The sequence below is a fragment of the Ornithorhynchus anatinus genome, chromosome 13 (assembly GCF_004115215.2).
Source record: "Ornithorhynchus anatinus isolate Pmale09 chromosome 13, mOrnAna1.pri.v4, whole genome shotgun sequence".
Taxonomy (NCBI): Eukaryota; Metazoa; Chordata; class Mammalia; order Monotremata; family Ornithorhynchidae; genus Ornithorhynchus; species Ornithorhynchus anatinus.
Window position 1 is genome coordinate 20,866,321 of NC_041740.1, and position 18,941 is coordinate 20,885,261.

The 18,941-nt window shown below is 54.4% G+C and overlaps 2 protein-coding genes across 2 annotated transcripts in view; both read right to left on the minus strand.

Annotated features, from left to right (window-relative positions):
- Nucleotides 1-57, minus strand: part of LOC114816174 (protein FAM171A1-like) — a 33,163-nt gene extending 33,106 nt beyond the window's left edge. Inside the window, exon 1 of the mRNA XM_029078143.1 lies at nt 30-57. Coding sequence (XP_028933976.1) covers nt 30-57 — 28 coding nt within the window. The remainder of the gene's footprint in view (nt 1-29) is intronic.
- The window catches only part of LOC100077392 (protein FAM171A1), an 81,184-nt gene continuing 62,250 nt past the window's right edge, over nt 8-18,941 (minus strand). Inside the window, 9 exon segments of the mRNA XM_029078435.2 lie at nt 8-503; nt 505-586; nt 589-939; nt 942-1,263; nt 1,266-1,911; nt 2,394-2,508; nt 6,472-6,517; nt 6,519-6,589; nt 16,624-16,800. Of these exon segments, the coding sequence (XP_028934268.1) occupies nt 245-503; nt 505-586; nt 589-939; nt 942-1,263; nt 1,266-1,911; nt 2,394-2,508; nt 6,472-6,517; nt 6,519-6,589; nt 16,624-16,800 (2,069 nt within the window). The 3' untranslated portion in view covers nt 8-244.

Consider the following 18,941-nt stretch of genomic DNA (forward strand, 5'->3'; position numbering starts at 1 on the left):
ACGCCCGCCCGCGACGAGGAGTCCGGTACCCGGGCCGCGGGAGGCGAGCGTCCCCATCCATCTCCTCTGAGGAGTCGTCGGCTCCCTTCCCGGCCGTCGACGCGGACGCGTCCGGGGTCCGTCGTCCGCACCCCTCCCTCGCGCCCCGTCGGCCCCCGCCCGCCCCGTTCCTGTCGCGGAGAAGCGAGGGGCTTCCGCCGGGGGCGTATTTGGCAATTCTTCTACTCCTCGCCAAGGCCGCCGGTCACTTCAGGTTGAAGGCCATCAGCGGCCGTTCCTCCCGCCTCTGCCACGGGCTCTTCTTGTCTTCCCCTTGGTCGTCGTCGTCGTCGTCGTCCCCCTCCGCCCCGAGGGCGGCCGGCGCGGGGTCGGGGCCGGCCGGCGACGGCGGGCTTTCGGCCGGCGGTTCCGGGCCCCGGTCCGCGGCCCGCTTCGCCGTCTCCTCCCTCAGGCTGGGCAGCTGGGCCCCGGCCCTCCGGCCGGCCGCCTCCGGGAAGCAGCGGGGCACCGTCCTCCGGGGCGCAGGGGGACGCCGGGCCCTCGCCGCCCTCCCGGTCCGGCTCGTCCAGGTCCAGCAGCCGGGGGAGGCCGGCCCGTCGGGGCCGGGCGGCTCGCCGGGCGGGGGCTCCCTCCCGCCCTGGGCGTTGGGCGGCGGGAGCGGCGGGGGCTCTCCCCTCCCCTTGCGGGCGGACCCGGGCTCGTTCATGTCCACGCCGGAATCCAGGCTGGCGTCGTTGCGGCCGCCGCGGCCGGCCCTCTGGAGATCGATGTAGGAGTGGCGGACGTGGGCGTTGGACCGGCCGTCCAGGGAGACGAACCAGGCCCGCGGGTGGGGCGGGGGCTCGCCCCCGCCCAGCTCCATCAGGGCCTTTTCCACCAGGAGCTGGCCGTCCCCCGCCGCCACGTGGACCAGGGCCGCGTCGTTGAGGGCGGCGGGATGGACAGGGACTCGGCCATGGGGGCGTCGGGCGCGCTCCAGTCCCCGGCCCCCGCCTCCTGCAGGTGCTGCTGGGACACCGCCTGGGCGGAGAAGGGCGGCGGGAACGGCTGCGCGAGGGAGCCGGCCAGCTCCGCCCGGAGCCGCTCCATCTCCCCGGCTCCTCGGCGCGCCCCCCAGGGCCGGCCGCCGCCGTAGGGGGGCTCCCCGGGCAGTTTCAGGTAGCGGGCCGGGACGGCCAGGGCGGGCCCCGCGCCGCGGTACAGGCGGTCGCTCACCTGGTCCACGGAGTTGCAGCAGAGCAGCTGGCCGGGCCGGGGAAAGGCCGGGCCGGTCTCTCCAGGTGGTCGACCGAGCGGGACATCGCGCACTCGGCGGGCCGGCGGTCGGCCGGCCGCTCCCGCTCCGGCGACGGGGGCCCGGGCCCCGGCCGGGTCGCGATCCGGCGCCGCCGCCCGCGGGAGGGGGCGGACGGGAGCCTGGGCGCCTCGGCCCGGCGGAGGCACCGGGACGCCGTAGCCCTTCCGGTAACCGTCCTCGCGGCCTCCCGCCTCCGGGGCCCTCCTCGACCGCGGGGGAAGATCTCCACCGATCCGCGGTAGTCCTTCCCGAAGGCCCCGCCCGGCGTCAGGTTATCGAACGAGACCCCGCTCCGGTCTTCGTCCCCGCGGGAGAGGAGCTCCTCGCGGGAGCTGAACTCCTGCGAGGTGCTGTACGACAGCTTCAGCCTCGGGCCCGGCGGCCCCGGGTCCCCCGCGGCCGAGATCGTCTCCGGGCCCGCCCCCTCCTCCCGGCCGGAGAGGTCGGGGCATCCGCCCGTCGCGACGGCAAGGGCTCCGGGGAAATCCGACTCGCGGTGGCAGAACAGCAGGTTGACGTGGGACATGGACGTCGACTGGTCTTTCTTGGACGCGTCCAGCGACGCCGAGAGCTGCGGTTTTCTGGGGTGCCGACGGGGCTTTAGGCATTTCCTCCTGGGGGCGGGGAGACAGACCCGAGAGGCGGGAACGTTACACGGGACCTCCTCGGGGGAGGGTCTGCGCACCCCCGGGCCTCGGAAAATCCAAACCCCGGCCGTCGTAAAAGCGAGAACGGCAGACGCTCGGAAACCCGGGCCTCGCCCGACGTCGAGACGGATCTCCGATCGGGAGGTCCGCGGGAGGCCGCCTGTCCCGAGCGGCCGGCGAGGCTTCGCGACCCTCCCCTTGCGCGCGTGCCCCTCGACCCCGCGCCCCTCTCCCGACTGCCCGCGGCGGAATCGTTCCCTTCCGCCCGCAAGCCGTCGGACCGGAACCGACCGTTGGGACTTTCGGAGAAGGGGGGTTGGGGGGGGGGGGGGCGGGCATTCCCGAGCGGAGGAGCGGGGAAGGAGGGAGGAAGGAGCTAAAGCTCTCGGGACCATGCGGCGTACCAGAGTCCAGAGGGAAAAGGGATTCCCGAAGCGGCGAGACTTTACCTGCAATAATACAAAAGGAGCCCCAGCAAAACCAGAAGGATGAAAGCCAACCCTCCTAAAATGGCCAAAAGAAACACCGTGTGATAGATGGCAAAATCCTGTGTAACGACCGGACCTGGAAGGTCAGAAAATGGCATTTTAGACTTGTGAGAATCCGTACAGAGGAAAAGGGACAATTAGCCGAGCGCTCCTGTCTGTTTCCTCACCTCCCGGGATTTGGGGGGGGCGGGGGCTGGGGACTGCGGGGGAGAAGCGTCCCTCCTACGACCCCGAGGGCACAGGCCGACCACCTCCAAGCGCGTTCGCCGAAAATGCCCACTGTCCACTGAAACCCCGGAGCCCCCGTCGGCGGTTCTAATCCCGGCTCCGCCACTTGTCTGCCGTGTGCCCTCGGGCAAGGCCTCGCTTCTCTGTGCCTCGGTTACCTCGTCTGGAAAATGGTCCGGGGCAGGGCCCGCGTCCAACTCAACTTGCCCGTCTCCACCACGGCGCTCGGTACGGTGCCTGGCACACGGTAAGCGCTGGCGAGAGGCCGTCGTCGTCGGGCGTGCCCGGCAGGCGGAACTGGAAAAACTTAAGCCAAGTTCTGAAGCCTCCCGACGCCGTTCCCCAGGGCTGGGGCCGGGGAAGAAAAATCTTCACTCCTTTCCGCCTCTTACGGACGGGGCTTTTCCGGGAGGAAAGCCGAGCAGAGAGGAGTAGGTTCGACCGGCTGGGATTTCCCATTCGAAGAGATTCCCCGAAACTGAGTTCAGCCGAGCTACTGCACTACCAACATCACCGGGTGGAACTGGCTTTGAACGATCCAACTTCCACCCCGGGCACCCGTGGGCTCGCAGAACGAGAGCTTCATTCTGACCCGAACCGGATGCGTTTCGGTTTGGATAGGGGAGGGCGACGGAACCCATCGTGACTTTTTCCGCTCACTGCAGAATGACTGAAATCACTGCATTTATACAGACTGCGTAGCAGCAGCCTGGCTCAGGGGAAAGGGCCCGGGCCTAGGAGTCAGAGGTCGTGGGTTCTAATCCCGACTCCGCCGCTTGTCAGCTGGGTGGCTCCGGGCGAGTCGCTTCACTTCTCTGCGCCTCGGTTCCCTCATCTGGAAGATGGGGATGAAGACCGTGAGCCCCACGTGGGCCGACCTGATCGCCTTGGATCTACCCCAGCGCTTAGGACGGTGCTGGGCACCTAGGAAGCGCTTAACAGACACCGTCATCATCATCATCGCTATTATCATATACCTTTTTATATTAAAACGACAGAAGTATTCGTCCAAAATGGATACCCCGACATCATGACGATACCAGGAACCTGACCGCTCTAAAGGACTTGCCAAGCCATTATTTTGTCTTTTTCCCCATGAGATCCTAGCGAGGTAGGGAGAGGAAGGTGTGATTATCGCCCCCATTTTACAAATGGGGAAACCGAGGCCCAGAAAAGTCCTACAGAGTAGGAGGACAGCGCAGCTGGGACTCGACTAATTCAGGACTCCTGATTCCCAAGCCCGTCATCCCTCCGCTAGGCATTTTCTCCGGCGAAGCAGCGTGGCCGAGCGGAAAGAGCCCGGGCCGGGGAGTCAGGAGGACCTGGGTTCTAATCCCGGCTCTGCCCCACGTCTGCTCTGTGACCACGGGCAGGTCGCTTGACTTCTCTGGGCCTCAGTTACCTCATCTGTAAGACCCGGATGAAGACCGCGAACCCCACGTGGGATCCGATTCGCTTGAGTCTACCCCAGTGCCCGGGAGGGAGGCTGGCACGGAGTAAGTGCCTAACAGATACCATTAAAAAAAAAATAGTGGTGGGGAATCATCCGAGGTTGGGAGTTCCGACTGCCAGGCCGTTTAAAAAGCGTCAGGTCTGTACGTTTACTAGATTAGTTCCTGCTCTCAAGGGTCCAAGGGGATCCCAACCCCTCCAACTATGTCTCAACAAGAACCGTGGCTCAGTGGAAGAGTCTGGGCTTCGGAGTCAGAGGTCATGGGTTCGACTCCCGGCTCTGCCACTTGTCAGCTGTGTGACTGTGGGCGAGTCCCTTAACTTCTCTGGGCCTCAGTTACCTCATCTGTAAAATGGGGGTTAACCGTGAGCCTCACATGGGACAACCCGATTACCCTGTATCTACCCCGGGCGCTTAGAACAGTGCTCTGCGCATAGTAAGCGCTTAACAAATGCAACATTATTAACCAGTGGCAAGGCTGTTCATCATGAAGCTACCCTGCAGCCCCCAGGAAGGAATTATCCGAACATCGGTGAGGTTCACGCGAATTCCCACAAATGAAGCTAGAAAATCTTCCCAGCGCATTTTAAGAACCCCATCCCAAAAGATTCGATACCTCGACTCCAGCCCACCCGCCCTGGGGGAAAAAGAATATTTCTTTTCAGCGTGGCGTAGCGGACAGAGCCCGGGCCTGGGAGCCAGCAGTCACGGGTTCTGATCCCGGCTCTGCCACTCGTCTGCTGGGTGACTCGGCGAGTCACTTCACTTCTCTGGGCCTCAGTTCCCTCATCTGGAAAATGAGGACGGAGGCTGCGATTCCCACGTGGGACAGGGGACTTCTATCTGCCTGTATCCACCCCAGCGATTAGTACAGCGCCTGGCACGTAGTAAGAGCTTAACAGATAGCACAGCTAGCATCCTTATTACCGTGCCTTGCACGGAGTAAGCGCTTAAATACCATAATTCTTCTTCTTCTCAGGTAAGAATTCTAGGAGACAGGAATGCCCGAAACAAGCTCGTACGATTGGGGACAGGGGGCGGTTTCTAAAGGGAGAAAGGTCACGATCAAGGCTGCGTGGACTCTCAGCGGAAGCTTGCCCCGTCCCGTCGGCTGGGCTGGAAGAAGGGGAGGCGTACCAAGGGGAGGGAGGCACAAACGGGGCGGGGGAACCCGGCTGCAGCTCTCTAGGACCCCCACTCTGCGCTGGAGTTCATCTGTCCCTGAGGGCCGGTCAGATCTCTCCAGCTGAAATGCCAATAGCCTCAGAGGTACTTTCAATGCAAATGGACTCTCCGAAGTGCCCAGTACAGCGCTCTGCACACAGCAGGCCGCTCCCAAACTCCACTGATCGATATATACGCACGCAATCACCTAACCTTTATTTCTGGGACGTCCTAGGGCGAGTGGGGGAAGGATTGTTCTACTGTACTCTCCCAAGTGCTCGCAGAGTGCTCTGCACACGGTAAGCTTGCAAAATATACTACCTGAGAAGCAGCACGGTGTGGTGGATAAGAGCACAGGCCTGGAGACGGAAGGTCATGGGTTCCAATCCCGGCCGTGCCACTTGTCCGCTGTTTGACCTTGGACGAGTCAATTCACTTCTCTGTGCCTCAGTTCCCTCAACCGGAAATGGGGAATGAGATTCTGAGATCCACGTGGGGCAGGGACCGTGGCCACTCTGATTTGCTTGAATGCGCCCCGGTGCTTAGAACGGCGCTTGGCACACAGTAAGCGCTTAACGAATACCATGATCATTATCGACCGATCGACTGCTTGATGGATCGATTGACAGGATAAGCCCCCCGGGGAAGGCTTTTTCAGTTTCCGGTCCACGACTCAAAAGTCAGTCAATCGTATTTACTGAGTGCTTACTATGTGCAGAGCACTGAGCTAAGCGCTTGGGAGAAGACAACAGTGTGACAGATTCCCTCTCCACAGGGAGCCTGGAGTGTAGAGGGTCTCACTGCTTCTCCTATCGAGGTTCTCTCCTGGTCACCCCGAGGGATGCTTTAACACCGGCAAGGTGCCCCGGCCTTCCTGGCCTAACTTCCCACTTCAGCCTGCCCTGGGAGCGGGATCGACTGAGCCTAAATTCATTCAGTCGTATTTACTGAGCGCTTTCCGGTGTGCCGAGCGCTGTACTGAGCACTTGGCAAGTCCAACCGGGCAACAAACAGAGACAATCCCTACCCGACGACGGGCGAAAATACTCAACACGAGGGGCTTTCCCGAACCACCCCGCCTCCTCTCCTTCGCATCCGGTGTGTCCCTAATTCCTCCGGAGCCAGGCTGCGGAGAGCGGGAGTGAAGGAGCAGAATCCGCCTCTCGGGGACGAAGGGGCACGGCTGGCGTTTACCTTGGCTGGCTGGAGACATGGCCGCCACCCAGTAACCCAGCTGAGGGGGCGATGTAAGTCCAGGTCAGCTGGGTCCCTTCCTGCTGCACGAGGCCCAAGCCACTTTTCAGCCACGTTCCTGCGGGAGGCACAAGACAACTTTAGGGGAGCAGACACCTCCTCCGGAGTTTCACGCTTCGTCCCGCTTGGGAGGCAGTCGAACCGACGGAATCTTCCCTCTCGGCGGAGCCAAGGTGGGCCGGCCTGGCCGCCGCGGCTGCCGTTCTCGCGGGGCCGTTTCCTCCTCGAGGCCTGGACGTTCTCCCCGCTATACGACCTCCAGCTCGCCTCTTCATCCGCTCCCGGGCCCCTTCTACCCTCAGAGGCCTCTAATAATAATCATCGTAATAATAATGAAGGTATTTGTTAACACTTACTGTGTGCCGAGCACCGTTCTAAGCGCTGGGGGAGATGCAAGGTAATCAAGGTGTCCCACGTGGGGCTCACAGTCTTCATCCCCATTTTACCGATGAGGTGACTGAGGCACAGAGAAGTGAGGTGACTTGCCCAAAGTCACGCAGCTGACGAGGGGCGGAGCCGGATTAGAACTCACGACCTCTGACTCCCAAGTCCGGGCTCTTTCCGCTAAGCCGCGCCGCTTCTCTAATAGAGAGCGGACATGCAAACTGGCTAGACCACAGGCTTGGAAGTCAGAAGGTCATGGGTTCCCGATCCCGGCTCCGCCCTTTGTCTGCTGTGTGACCTTGGGCGATCCAATTCTGGGGCTGGGTGTGGTTTGACCATGTCAGCCATAGGAGGGCTCCCCAATTCTGGCACCAGGGACTTGAAATTAATCTAGGAGTCACTCTGATTTCGATGAATTTATCTAGCAACCATCACTCTTATCACCAACGGGGAATTTGCAAGGTATTAAAAAAATTATTATTATTGTACTTTCTTACGTGCTTAAAGCGTGGCATACAATCGGGATCACGCCGGGAGGAGGATTTAATACCTCTTTTACAGATGAGGTAACCGAGGCCCAGAGATTTTCCGTGACCTGCCCGAGGTCACGCAGCGGACGAGTGGCAGAACTGGGGATTAGAACCCAGGCCCTCTGACTTCCAAGCCCCCGCTCTTTAGGCCACGCTGCTTTCCTACGCCCTTTTCTCTAACTCATTCGTATTTATTTGAGCGCTTACTGTGTAGAGAACTTGGAAAATACAATCTTGGCCACAGATAGAGACAATCCCTACCAAACATCGGGCTCACAGTCTCTAATTTCAAACTCTAGTCTTGTGTCCTCAACAGTTAATCACTTTCCTAGTGTGGTGGGTCAGAGGTTAGCCTGGATCACCTCCAGAAAGGGAGAGCGAATTGTATGTCACTGTCGAAAGAAATTTTCCCTGGAGTGGATAACTTGATTCGTTGCAGTGCAGAACTGAGGTACGTTAGCAAATTAAAACCTAAAATTCCAAAACGTTTGCAAATTAAAAATCAAAACAATATCGACCAAATCACCCCGCAGGCAGTATTAACGACGACGACAATAATAATGAGAAGAATGAGAAGGAGCGTGGGCCTTGAAGTCAGTGGACCTGAGTTCTAATCCGGGCTCCGCCACCTGTGGGCCGTGTGACCTTGAGCTCGTCACTTACCTTCTCTGGGCCTCAGTTACCTCATCTGTAAAACGTATCGAATCCTCTTCCCTCCAACTTAGACCATGAGCCCCGTCTGGGACGAGGACTGCGTCTAACCTGACTTCCTTGTTCCTGACTTCCAGTGCTCGACGCATAGTAAGCGCTGAACTAATACCTTATAAAGAAAATGAGGCTAATTGGGTATTTGAGCGGAATAGCACAAAATAACCAGGTCAGACTGTCGTATTTACCGAGCGCTTAGTACTCCAAGGCCCAACCTCACGACAGGTGGACAATCTGGCCCTCACAGCGGACAGCCGGAAGGTCTGTCGGGCCCGGAGAGGGACACGTCAGAGGAGGCCTACCTGCCTGCCATTTATGAGACGTCCTTGACCGCCCCCCACCCCGGCACTAGCCCGGCCCAAGCTGGAATAAACCGGCTGTGGCTTCCTCGGAGAGTGTGGTAAACCGCCCGAGAGAAGGCAGTGTGTTCTAGTGGCTGGAACACAGGCCTGGAAGTCAGAAGCATCGGGGGTTCTAATCCTGGCTCCACCTCTGGTCTGCTGGGTGACCGTGGGCAAGTCACTTCACCTCAGTCACCTCATCTGGAAAGCGGGGATTAAGAGTGTGAGCCCCAGGCGGGGCGGGACCGTGCCCAACCTGATTAGCTTGTATCTACCCCAGCGCTTAGAACAGTGCTTGACACGGTAAGCGCTTAACAAATACCCTCATTAATATTATCTACCTTTAAGCTCGTTATGGGCAGGGTGCGTCTGCCAAATCTGTGGTATTGGATTCTCCCAAGCGCTTAATACACAGTAAGTGCTCAATAAGTACCACTGATGGATGAATCCATCCACCCCAGGGCTTAGTCAAGTGCTTGGCATATAGTCAGCGCTTACTAAACACCATTAAAAACCACAACAACCCAACAGCCACATATTAGAAACCAACTGAAATCTCCCACCAGCTTCTACGCTTTCCTTGTAATTACTTCATCCTCTGTCATCCCGCTCCTCTCTAGATTTGGAAGCTCCTCGTGGGCAAGGACTGTTTCTACCAACTCTACTATATTGTACTTTCCCAAGCGCTTCGTATAGAGTGACCTACGCACAGAAAGCACTCAATTAATACTGTTGATTGACTGACAGATCTCTCCAATCCCTCACATGCTTCCTTCTTCAGACGTCCCGGCGAAAGCAAAGGGACGCCCTCCACCGTGTTTTGTTCTTTTTTTAAATCTAAGAAAAGTGAGTTTTTTCTAACCTGTCAGAGAAACAGAAAAAACTACGTGTTGCGGAGAGAGCAAGCAACATAATATTTATTTTCGGAGCAAGCCACAAGTCCGGAGTAACTCATTTCCTTCTGCTAGGGTGAACGGCGTGGATGTTAACAGCTGTTCTCCCTCACATCCGTATGAGGTAACAAGAGGGGAATTTTGATACGATACAGGCTATTTTATCCTGGGAAACCAATTTCTCCGCTTCTAAATTTACACCCAACCATTCCCATTTTCAACTACGTTGACAAAAGCCCCAACAGAGCAAAAGCTTCTAATATTGGCCAGTGAAATCCTAGGGTGGGTTTGCGTTATTTGCGTTTCCTTACGCGTCTGCAGCCCCGGAACTGGAAAAACAGCTGGAAGGGATTGGGGTCGAATGAGGGGCTACTGAACGGAACCGAGCCCGAGAAAAAAACCTTGAAGAGAAGAAAGCAGATCCCTAGAAAAAGGCATTTCCAGAGAAGCGCTTAGTACAGTGCCTGGCACATAGTAAGCACTTAATGAATTCCATTATTATTATTAGCAACGTGAGGTACGCAGATGGAATGGGCCAAAAGCAGCTGACACTAATGTCCCTTAACTCGGTTGACAGGGCAAGAATTCATATATCGCATACGTGTATATATTTCACATATGTTTATACACGTACGGAGCAATGTGGCCTAGTGGAAAGAGTCGGGCCTGGGAGGCGGAGGATCTGGGTTCTAATCTCGGCTCTGCAGGCTGCCTGCTGCGTGACCCTGCGCAAGTCACTTTAACCTCCGAAGACAGTTGGAAATCACACTCTCTTTATTGATCTCGGCTGGTAATAACGATGATGACGATGATGACGATGATGATGGTATTTGTTAAGCGCTTACTAGGTGCCAAGCGCTCTTCTAAGCGCTGGGGTAGATACAAGGTAACCAGGTTGTTCTGGGTGGCTCACAGTCTTAATCCCCATTTTACAGATAAGGTCATCGAGGCCCAGAGAAGTTAAGTGACTCGCCCCAAGTCGTAAGCTACCAGGTGTGAGAAGCTATTCATTTCAGGGCTCCAACTGAGGTGCCGACTTCCTCAACGGTTAGAGTAGAAGCCCCAAGCCTTCACACGTTGGAACACAGACTCTTCTTTTTAGGATATCAGCTTTCCTGTTGATAGGAGCGGTAAAAAGACTTGAGGAATCGTCGGAGGAGGATTCCTGATAGTCCTTCAAAGAGTCCTTCTCTGGGATAAGGGGCGGGGGGAGCCACTTCTATCCTTCAGGGAGTCAGAATACGAGTTTCCTGGATCCACAGAAGTCCCTGGTTGGGTTTTGGCCTGCCCGGCCTAGGTCCTCTTCAGCTGTGGCATCATGTTACGAGAAGCAGCGGGGCCCCGTGGAAAAAGCGCGGGCTTGGAAGTCAGAGGTCGTGGGTTCTAATCCCGGCCCCGCCGCTTGTCAGCGGCGTGACTCCGGGCAAGTCACTTCGCTTCTCTGTGTCTCAGTTACCTCGTCTGTAAAATGGGGATTAAGACCGGGAGCCCCACGTGAGACAACCCGATTACCTTGCACCCACCCCAGAGATCAGAACAGGGCTCGGCACACAGTAAGCGCTTAACAAATACCATCGCCATTATTATCATTCTAGTCCACGATGCCCTTTAAGCACTTGATTTCATCCCGACCTCAGCCCCGCAGCACTTACGTACCTACCCATGATTTATTTATTTACACTGATACACTGTAAGACTCTAGACAGTAAGCTCGTGATGGGCAGGGGGCAGGTCTGCTCATTTTGCTACTGTACTGTACTCCCCCAAGCACTCAGTACAGTGCTCTGCACACAGTAAGCGCCCCATAGCATCGAATGATTAATATTCGTCTCCCCCTCGACACGTGGCCACCAACTCTGTTGAACTGCACTTTCCCAAGAGCAATAGTACGGGGCTCGGCACACAGTCAGTGCTCAACAAATTCCACTGATCGAGTCTGTTTATTTCACATTTCACGGCATAACTGGCTTTATAAAAAGCAGGTTTCACAACAAGTAGCAAATGATCTCTGAGTCATTCTCATCAAACCAGTCCTGTGGTTTTCTTCTAAAAGTACCCCCACTCTTAAGAGCTATCTGGTACAAAATCACCCACTCGGTCGCTTCGACACAGACAACGTTCCCTCTCTACCACGGTCTGTTCAATGTGAAATGGGTTCCTTGTGATTTCGCCCTCTAGGAGCTTGTCATTCAGCCATCTGGGCAGTTTGAATGTCACCTCGTGATACGTATCGAGCTGTCACAAAGGATAAAACCAACGTATCGGGTGAGGAGGGGCCTAGGATTCAGCAGAGCGTCAAGGGATACGTGCATCCTTCGTCCGTCGCTGCTGGACGATGTTATAAGCAGCAATGTGGCCCCGCTTGGCCTTGGATACAGCCTAGATGGCTTTTTCCCCTTCGGTACGTGACGAGGAACGTTGGTGACTGTGTGAGACGATTTCTGGTACATTCAGAAAGGAGAGGGGCATTGATTTTTCCAACACATTTCCAGTCCCCTTCCAAGGGAGCCTTTAAATTTCCCAGGAGAATCAGTCTGTCGGGCTGGGAACTTTATGGACTCATAATCATTCATTCATTCAGTGGTATTTATTAAGCGCTTACTGCGTGCAGAGCACTGTTCTAAGTCCTTGAGAGAGTACGATGCAACAGTAAACAGTGACATTCCCTGCCCACAACGGGCACTCAGTCAGGGGTACTTACTGAGCGCTTACTGTGTGCGGAGCACTTGGGAGAGCATCAGGGAGACGAGATCTCTGATTAGGGAAGCAGCGTGGTCTAGTGGATAGAGTCCTGGCCTGGGAGTCAGAAGGACCCGGGTTCTAATCCCGGTTCAGCCGCCTGCCTGCTGTGACCTTGGGCAAATCACTTCACTTCTCTGTGTCTCAGTTACCTCACCGGTAAAATGGGGATTTAGACTGTGAGCCCCCGTGTCCGAACTGATCAGATCTCTGCCTCACGTGGGACAACCTGATTCCCCTGTGTCTACCCCAGCGCTTAGAACAGTGCTCGGCACATAGTAAGCACTTAACAAATACCAACATTATTATTATTATTACCTCAGTGCTTAACACAGTGCCTGGTACATAGTAAGCGCTTAACCAATACCATTAAAGGAAAAAGTCCTGAATATTTAATCAAGACGTTACGATTACTTCCCCTTGACACGGCTGGTCACGTGAGAACCGCAAGCGCCTCCTCAGATCCCCTTCCCATCCATAACGCTGTGGCAAGGGAATGTGTCTGTTTGTTGCGGCATCGCACTCTCCCAAACGCTTAGTCCAGTGCTCGGCACCCAGGGAGCGCTGACCGAATACGACTGAATGAATGCATTTATACGCTTATTGTTTGTGAGTGCTTGAGAACATCTAATCAATCACTGGTATTTCCTGAACATTTTTTTTTTTACTGGTATTTGTTAAGGGCTTACTATGTGCCGAGCACTGTATTAAGCACTGGGGCAGATACAAGCTTATCAGGCGGGACACGCTTCCCAACCCATATGGGGTTCACAGTCTTATTCCCCATTTTACAGATGAGGAAACCGAGGGACGAGAGGCCAAGTGACTTGCCCACGGTCACGCAGCAGACAAGTGGCGGAGCCGGGATTAGAACGAGGTCCTTCTGACTGCCGAGCCTTTGTTCTCTAGGCCACACAGCTTCCCATTTGACTAAGCACTTGGGAGAATTCAATATAACAGAGCTGATAGACACATTCCCTGACCATCTATAAAATGGGGATTGAGACTGGGAATCCCATGTGGGACAGGGACTGTGTCCAACCCGAAGATCTCGTATCTTCCCCAAGTGCTCAGGACAGTGCTTGATACACAGTAAGTGTCTATCAAATACCATTTAACCCCCCGGCCCTAAAACCAAGCTTATAGTCTAGAGGGGGAGAGGGATATCAATACAAATAAATACAATTACAGCTAGGTACATAAGTGTGGTGGGGCTGAGGGATAGGGTGAATTCAGGGTACAAATCCAACGGCGAGGCAGAGGGAGGAAAGAGGACTTAGTCGAGAAGGCCTCTTGGAAATTTGCTGTCGGATAGGAAGGGGGAGGGAGTTCCGGGCCAGAGTCAGGATGTGGGCGAGGGGTCGGTGGTGAGATAGATATAACTGAGGGAGGTCGGCATTAGAGGAGTGAAATGTGTGGGCTGGGCTGCAGTAGGAAAATAGGGAGGTGACGTAGGAGGGGGCAAAGTGATCGAGTGCTTTCAGTGGTGAGGAGTCTGCGTTCGACTCGGAGGCGGGTGGGCAACCACAAAGGAAAAATATCAAAGACAGGTTCCTTGCTTTCAAGGAGCTTATGAAAGAAAGGCAATGAGGGGCCCACCCAGAGCAATCCATATAACGGAAACAAGGTAGAAGATCCTGGGCGGATCCTTCGCAAGTCCCGGCTGTTTCGATACGAGATTTTGCTGCAGAAATAGTAACGGTAATATTTACTGAGCATCGGCTGAGCACATTTGACCAGGTGGTGTTTTAAACAGTTTTTTCCTCTGATAGGATGAATGACCTCTTCCTCAAGGAAAGGGAAAAAACGAACACCGTAATTAGAACAATGTGTCTCTTCCATCGATCCGTCCCCAGCTACAACCCGGCTTACATTTCCTCCTCTAACACCATCCTACTCTCCGTGCCTCGGTCGAGTCTCTATCTTGCCACCCCCTACCCACCCAATTCCCAAGCTTCAAGTTCCTAGAAGGCAGGGAACACGCCGGCCAACTCTACTGTACTCTCCCAAAGTGGTCGGCGTACAGTAAGCCGTTAATAAATACCACTGATTGATTGATCGGCTCAACTAGGAATCTGCTAAAAGAGAGAAGGAAATCAATTCCTTCCTCAACCCTTCGAGATGAGTCCTGCTTCCGCTGCTAATACGATGCCGTTAGCGGTTACCAAAAATCACGGGAGGCACAATCCCGGCCCACTGAGACATCCCTCTTCTCTCCTCCATTACATTACGATTTACATCTCTAATTCACTCCCTTGACGCAATATGTCTGGCTTGATGCACGTATACGGTTTGTGGCTCAGAGATCAAAAAACAGCAACTATTTACCTCACTTTCATCCTCTTTACCTGTAAGCTCTAGTTCTGAATCATACTGAATTGCAAAATAATAGGAATTGAAATACTATGAACCGAATTTTGCAAACCCCGCTGTCCAGGTCATTTTGGAAACGTGCAAGGCAGTGACATAATTATTCCCTGCCAGAAGCTGGGAAAATTCTGAGTATTCAAGCATGTCCGATACCTACCTCCATACGTGATTAAAAAGCTGGTTAGGAATTTACCGTCTCCATAGCGACATACAGGCACCTGATAGACTGACTTTCTTTTGAAGACAGTTAAATCTGGATTCCATAATCAATATTTTCCTTGGTTTACTCGGTTCTTCCACACGCATGTTTTCACTACGTGTTTCGGAGGGAGTGCTGTTAGAGCATGTGGGGATGTTTCGACAGCGTGCACGCATCTGGATAGAACACAATCGTGCCCATATGCACTTAGCCGTTTGGGAAGCAGCATGTTCTGATGAAAAGAGCCCGGGCCTGGGAGTCAGAGGACCTGGGTTCTAATCCCGGCTCTGCCACTTGCCTGCTGGGTGACCTTGGGCAAGTCACTTACTTTCTCTGGGCCTCATTTTCCCCAACTGTAAAATGGGAATTAAACACCTGTTCCCCCGTCCTACTTCAACTGTGAGCCCCTTGTGGGCCAGGGACTGTGGCCAACCTGATGGACTTGAATCTCGGTTGACACAGAGTAAGCGCTTCACCAATACAAGAATAATAATAATATTAATAGAGAAGCAATCTGGCCTAGTGGATAGATCACAGGCCTGGGTGTCAGAAGGACCTGGGTTCTAATCCCAGCTCCGCCACTTGTCCACTGTGTGACCCTGGGCAAGTCACTTCACTGGGCCTCGGTTATCTGTAAAATGGGGATTAAGACTGTGAGCCCAGTCGGACGAGCTACCCCAGCGCTTAGAACAGTGCCTGGCGCATAGTAAGCACTTACCAAATACCATGAAAATACTAATAAATATAATAATGAACTTAGTGTCAGCCAAGGGAGATTTTCCTCAACACAGGCTTTGCCCCTGTGCGACAGAAGTCAGTCGGCCTTTAAAATTCCAGGAAGGCCCCGATCAGATCCCTGAAAATGAATCTTGAGAGTTTATACACCACAGAGCGGCTGCGTAACATGGGAAACGGTGAACCACGCACTTCGATTTCTTTTCCCCTTAAACAATGATTTGTGTTTTCAAACCACCTGACCCAGTTTGCTCTTTATACAGGGCAATTCCCTGGAGGAAAATGACAGATTCTGACCACGCTCAACAAATGCATTCAGCAGAACGAAGCCCTGCTGTTCCCTTTGCCGGACCCATCCTCTCACCCTCTGGGGACGAGCAGAGGACGAATGTAGGGCTCCCAGCTTGCTGGAATAATCGTTAATTAAGACATTAATTGAGTATTAATTATTTACGGAGCGCCCGGGTGGAGGAGCGCTATTCTAAACGCTTGGGAGCGTATACTAGAGACAAGATCCCCACCTGCAATGAGTTTACAATCTAGTCTCCCTTTCTGGGTTCAGAGCATCTTGGCTAATTGAAATAATCGGCAATCTAAATCCACAGCTCGCTCAAAGAGCAAACGGCAAATCCACGGCTGCGGTCTGCCCGACCGACTCACAGTCTCCGCAGACTTTTACCATTTTCCGGAAATGAACACCAAAGGAAGGTACGTGGGAACACCGACGAGAATGAGAGAGTCGGGATTCCATTAACGGCATTTATGGAAAAACCCGTCTGAGAGAGGAGGGTATTCCACAGCAGGACAAGAAGTAAATTTGAGAATTTAGTTTCAACATGGGAAACGTGTGGCGGCGGGGAGAGCTGTCGTGCAATCAGATGAATGATTAGATAATAATAACGATGGTATCTGTTGAGCGCTTATTATGTGCCAAACACCGTTCTAAGCGCCGGGATAGATACAAGGTTATCAGGTTGTCCCACTTGGGGCTCACGGTCTTGATCCCCACTTTCCAGAGGAGGTCACTGAGGCCCAGAGAAGTGAAGTGACGTGCCCAAAATCACACAGCGGACAAGTGGCGGAGTCGGGATCGGAACCCACGACCTCTGACTTCCAAACCCGGGCTCCTCCCACTAAGCCACGCTGCCTCTTATTAGCTGCGATCAGACCATCGGTAGAGGAGTCTGGCTTACCAAGTTTTGGGTCAAAGCGCCAGGCTGTGACGTAGGCATTATGCTTCAGGTTGCTGTAGGTGGGCAGAGGGACGGTGAAAAATATCGGGCCTTCGACTGGAACTGGAGCTCCATCGTTGTTGAGCAACTGCACGCTGATCGCAGTGACAGGGGTCAGGTCATACCTGGTGCCGTTTCCTAGAAAAGAAAAGTGATTTGATGTACACGTTCCCCGCACACCGAGACCTCACCGTCTAGAGGGGCGACGGACATTAAAATGCATGACGCATACGGACATTGAAATAAATTACGGATAGGGACGTTAGCGCCGTGGGGCTGAGAGTGGGGTCAATATCAAATGTTGGCAGAGAAGCAGCGGGGCTTAGCGGAAGCCTTGGGAGCCGGAGGATGTGGGTTCTGATCCCGGCTCCGCCACTGGTCCGCTGTGTGACCCTGGCCTAGCCGCTTCACTTCACTGTGCCTCAGTTACCTCGTCGGTAAAATGGGGATGAAGACTGGGAGCCCCACGTGGGACAACCTGATTACCTTGCATCCAGCCCAGCGCTTAGAACAGTGCTTCACGCATAAGAAGCACTTAATGAATACCATAATGATAATTTTTATTAATAATAAAGGGCAGAGATCCAAGGGCACAGGCGGACGAAGTAGGGGAAAAGAAGGCTTAGTGGAGAAAGGTATCTTGGAGGAAATGGTGTTTTAATAATAATAATAATAATGTTGGTATTTGTTAAGCGCTTACTATGTGCAGAACACTGGTCTAAGCGCTGGGGTAGATATAGGGGAATGAGATTGTCCCACGTGAGGCTCACAGTCTTCACCCCCATTTTACAGATAAGGGAACGGAGGCACAGAGAAGTGAAGTGACTTGCCCACAGTCACACAGCTGCCGAGGGGCAGAGTCAGGATTTGAACCCATGACCCCCGACTCCCAAGCCCGGGCTCTTTCCACTGAGCCACGCTGCTTCTCTGATAAGTTTTAATAAGGCCTTGGAGGCGAGGAGACTCGTGGTCTCTCGAATGTCGAGGGGAGGGAGTTCCAGGCCTGAAGGAGGACTTGGGCAAGGGGATGCAGGGGAGACTGTTTGAGGTTCCCACGATTGAAGGACACCGTGTAGGTCGGCCTAAGAGGAGCGGAGCGTGTAGGTTGGGTTGTAGTAGGCGATCAGCGGGGTGAGGTTGGAAGGGGAGAGCTGACTGAGCGCTTTAAGGCCAACGATAAAGGAGCTGATCCACACTGCTGCACGTGGGTTCGAATCCCGGCTCCGCCACTTGACAGCCGTGTGACTGTGGGCAAGTCACTTAACCTCTCTGGGCCTCAGTTACCTCATCTGTAAAACGGGCATGAAGACCGCGAGCCCCGCGTGGGACAACCTGATAACCGTGTATGTGCCCCGGTGCTTCGAACGGTGCTCGGCACATAGTAAGCGCTCGACAAATACCATCATTATTATCAGCATCATCTTGAAGCATCGTTCGACCCACATCTCTCCTCTCCTTGAAAACCCTCCACTGGGTTCCCCGTGTCTTTCTGGATCAAACGAAAGCTCCTCAAAATATCAGTTTCAAGGCCCTCCTCTTGAAATCTTATCGGCTCTCTTCAACTGCAGTGCCACACCACGCCGTCTTCATACCCTCAGAACCAGCCTTCTAGCTCTACCTCGTTCTCCGCACTTACTCGCTCACTCCCCTGGCTTGGAAATCCGTCTCTCCCCACATTCAGAGCCCTCGTAAAATCCCTCCTCTGCTGTCAACCTTTCCCTGATTGATCTCCTAGCCCCCTTGGGCAACACACTTCCATCAGCAAGCTCCAGCACTTGCGAACCTATTTTTATCTTTTTTAATGGTGAGCGCTGTAATGAGTCCTGGGGTAGATAGGAGATGATCAGGTTGGACACCGTCCCTGTCCCACACAGGGCTCACGATCAATCCCCACTTTACAGATGAGGTAACTGAGGCACAGTGAGGTTAAGGGACTTGCCCGAGGTCACACAGCAAACAAATGGCAGAGGCAGGATCAGAACCCAGGTCCTCAGACTCCCGGGCCCGTGCTCTATCCACTAGGCCCAGTTGCTTCTCTATCTTCCCAAGTCACGTACATAGGTGAACTCAGTTATTTCATTCATTCATTCAATAGTATTTATGGAGCGCTTACTATGTGCAGAGCACTGTACTAAGCCCTTGGAATGTTCAATTCGGCCACAGATAGAGACAATCCCTGCCCAATAACGGGCTCAATTATTTATTCTGACCACTTCAGTCGAAGAGCACGTCAGCATATAATTTCTGAGTGGGCAGGGTACCTTTTACTCGGGAGTCAT